This window comes from Ciona intestinalis, unplaced genomic scaffold (genome assembly GCF_000224145.3).
Source record: "Ciona intestinalis unplaced genomic scaffold, KH HT000631.1, whole genome shotgun sequence".
NCBI classification, from domain to species: Eukaryota; Metazoa; Chordata; class Ascidiacea; order Phlebobranchia; family Cionidae; genus Ciona; species Ciona intestinalis.
Window position 1 is genome coordinate 1 of NW_004190952.1, and position 2,419 is coordinate 2,419.

The 2,419-nt window shown below is 33.5% G+C and overlaps 1 protein-coding gene across 1 annotated transcript; it reads left to right on the forward strand.

Moving 5' to 3' along the window:
* The first annotated feature begins 6 nt into the window (after nucleotides 1-6).
* LOC104265921 (E3 ubiquitin-protein ligase BRE1B-like) lies at nucleotides 7-2,040 on the forward strand. Its single transcript, XM_009861075.3, has 5 exons — nucleotides 7-68; nucleotides 553-631; nucleotides 942-1,193; nucleotides 1,427-1,609; nucleotides 1,918-2,040. Exons 1-5 carry the CDS (start codon nucleotides 43-45, stop codon nucleotides 2,023-2,025), a joined length of 648 nt encoding a protein of 215 aa, XP_009859377.2. The 5' UTR covers nucleotides 7-42; the 3' UTR covers nucleotides 2,026-2,040.
* Nucleotides 2,041-2,419: the final 379 nt, after the last annotated feature.

Sequence of the window (2,419 nt, forward strand, 5' to 3'; positions counted from 1 at the left end):
ATTGAAGATCTCGAAAAGAAATTGAATGACAAGGGAAAGGAGATGGAAAAAATATCAAAAGAACTCAAGTTAGTTCGTTTTTATGTTAACCTATTGGCTATTTTTATTTTTAATGCTCATAAAAACAATAAGAACATTAAAGTTATACTGAAGTTCAAAGTGGCCAGTGTAATATGTTATGAATTTTTAACAAAATTTGAGGTAAAATTGTTCAAATGCAGTTACACTCATAGTCATCAAACATAGAGAAGCTCATTGAATATTGTTTTGTGGTGAATGCAATATACTAATCTGGGGTGACATTGTTAAATGCTGTTATGCTTAGACTTCTAGTTAACTAATATAGTGAACCTCATAGATTAATGTAGAAAAAATGGCTTATCTAGTATAGTCTGCCCCATTCGAAATATGCTTTAATAATCTTTTGGTGTTCGTCTGGTGAATAAAGTGTATTTTCAAACAAGTCTGCCAATCGGCAAGACTTTATCAGGCAAGTCAACAACAATACACGCAACCTATACAATATACAGAGCTGATTTATTTATTAAACAGAACAACAAATGCTGAAATGAAAGAATTGAAATTATTACTTGACATGTACAAGGGATTGTCTAAAGAACAAAGAGACAAGGTTTGGTTTTAATATCATGTTAATTGTAAATCAGAGATAATCAAATAAAAGCTGGAGAGCATATTATGTTCTATGTAAAATAATTCAACGGTAATGGTTGTAAAGTTTAATAGTTTCTCATGAATATAACTGTTTGTATTATAATGTTGTCAACTTAACATGCCTATTTAATATTTGTTAGTGTTTGTTTATGCCAATTGAAGTTCTTATGCCTATTTTCAAATTAAGTAATGAAAACTTTCAAAGTATTTAATTTAAAAAGTGTTTGTTTTTTAAAAACATATAAAATTATGTTGTTTTAATTTTTCAGGCAGAAATAATGGCGAATGAAAAAGTTGCAACATCTGCCAGAGATGATCTTGAGAAGAAGATCAGATCGTTGGAGGAAGATGTTGCTCGTGAGGATGCGAGGAGCAAAGAGTTGGAGAAGAAGCTACAGAGATCGGAGGAGCAACTTGCAGATGCGGTAGTAAAGATGAAGGAAGAGAAAGATAGGAGAGAGAAGAAAGAAGAGGAGCTTCTACTTAGGGGTCCGGATGCTGATTCGTTGAGAAAGATGAAGGTAGGTGTGGGTGGTGTGAAGATTTAAAAAACCTTTTTGTGAGTTCCTTGCTGTAGCCATACAGCATTCTTTATATTGTGAAATACAGTCCAGAGTTGGCCCATCAGTCCACCACCCAAACAGTAATACAAATGCTTTTTCAGTTTCTTACAAAACAAGTCATTTTCCCCCCACGTGAGGATATCATATAACGTACATTTAAATTATCTTTATATTAATCACTGTCATCCCAGGTATTGGAAGAAACGATAATCGAGCTTCGGCGCAATCTCTCGGCCACCAAGCAAGAGGAGGAAGCTCTTCTATCGGAGATGGATGTTACGGGACAAGCGTTCGAGGATATGCAGGAACAAAACATGAGGTTGCTGCAACAGCTACGCGAGAAAGATGACGCAAACTTTAAACTTATGTCTGAGGTGAGATATTCGTTGGGTGTTGGGTGTTATTGTAGTTGATGATACGATTGTGAGACGCATCTTGATTTAGAAAGCTAAGTAAATATTTTAAGTTGCAATCTGGTTTTAGGAAACTTTCGGTTTTATCTTGGTTTATAGTTTAAAAGTCTATAAACTTGAACTATATTAAACCCAGACTGCGATAAACTGGTTTGCTTTGTTCTTTCAGTTAACTTCTATTTTTGCTCCAGTTATATTGTTTGGAAATAAAAAATAGAGTACAAAAATTTTCAAGTTGTTTAAGTTTGATTGACATTTCCTTCATACAGAGAATAAAAGCCAACCAAGTTCACAAACTTCTACAAGAAGAGAAAAGTGTTTTACAGGATCAGAACAACACGTTGCATATGCAGGTAAATATGGGGGGTTCTGAATGATATGTGACCTTAAATAGACACTTAATGCTATTTACATCAACTCAGTGGTCTATACTAATGGTTTGTCCAAGCTAACAATAAGTTAACAAAATTTACTGCAATTTACGTTTTCACAAGTGAAAGTATGAGTTGTATAAAGAATGTAATAAATTACGAGTAGGCCTGATATGAATATAACACATAAGATAGGGTAATGAGCTACTTTTGGCCTGAATCTCTGATCTTCACCATGCCTTTTGTAGTCCCTCGCCCATGTAAATAATAAATTAAATTTTTCAAGAATTGTTTTCGCAAAAAATGTAAATTTTATTAAAAACCAACATTTCACCTGCAAATGTAGCAATACATTGTCAGGACCAGGGTCATAAGCAAGAAGAACATATTAATAATAAAC

What these genes read in the sequence shown, in the direction of transcription:
- LOC104265921 (XM_009861075.3), top strand. Translation starts at nt 43, where the DNA reads ATGGAAAAAATATCAAAAGAACTCAA. An exon ending in AAAATATCAAAAGAACTCAA is followed by an intron (nt 69 to 552) that starts GTTAGTTCGTTT and finishes TTTATTAAACAG; the next exon opens with AACAACAAATGCTGAAATGA. An exon ending in ATTCGTTGAGAAAGATGAAG is followed by an intron (nt 1,194 to 1,426) that starts GTAGGTGTGGGT and finishes CTGTCATCCCAG; the next exon opens with GTATTGGAAGAAACGATAAT.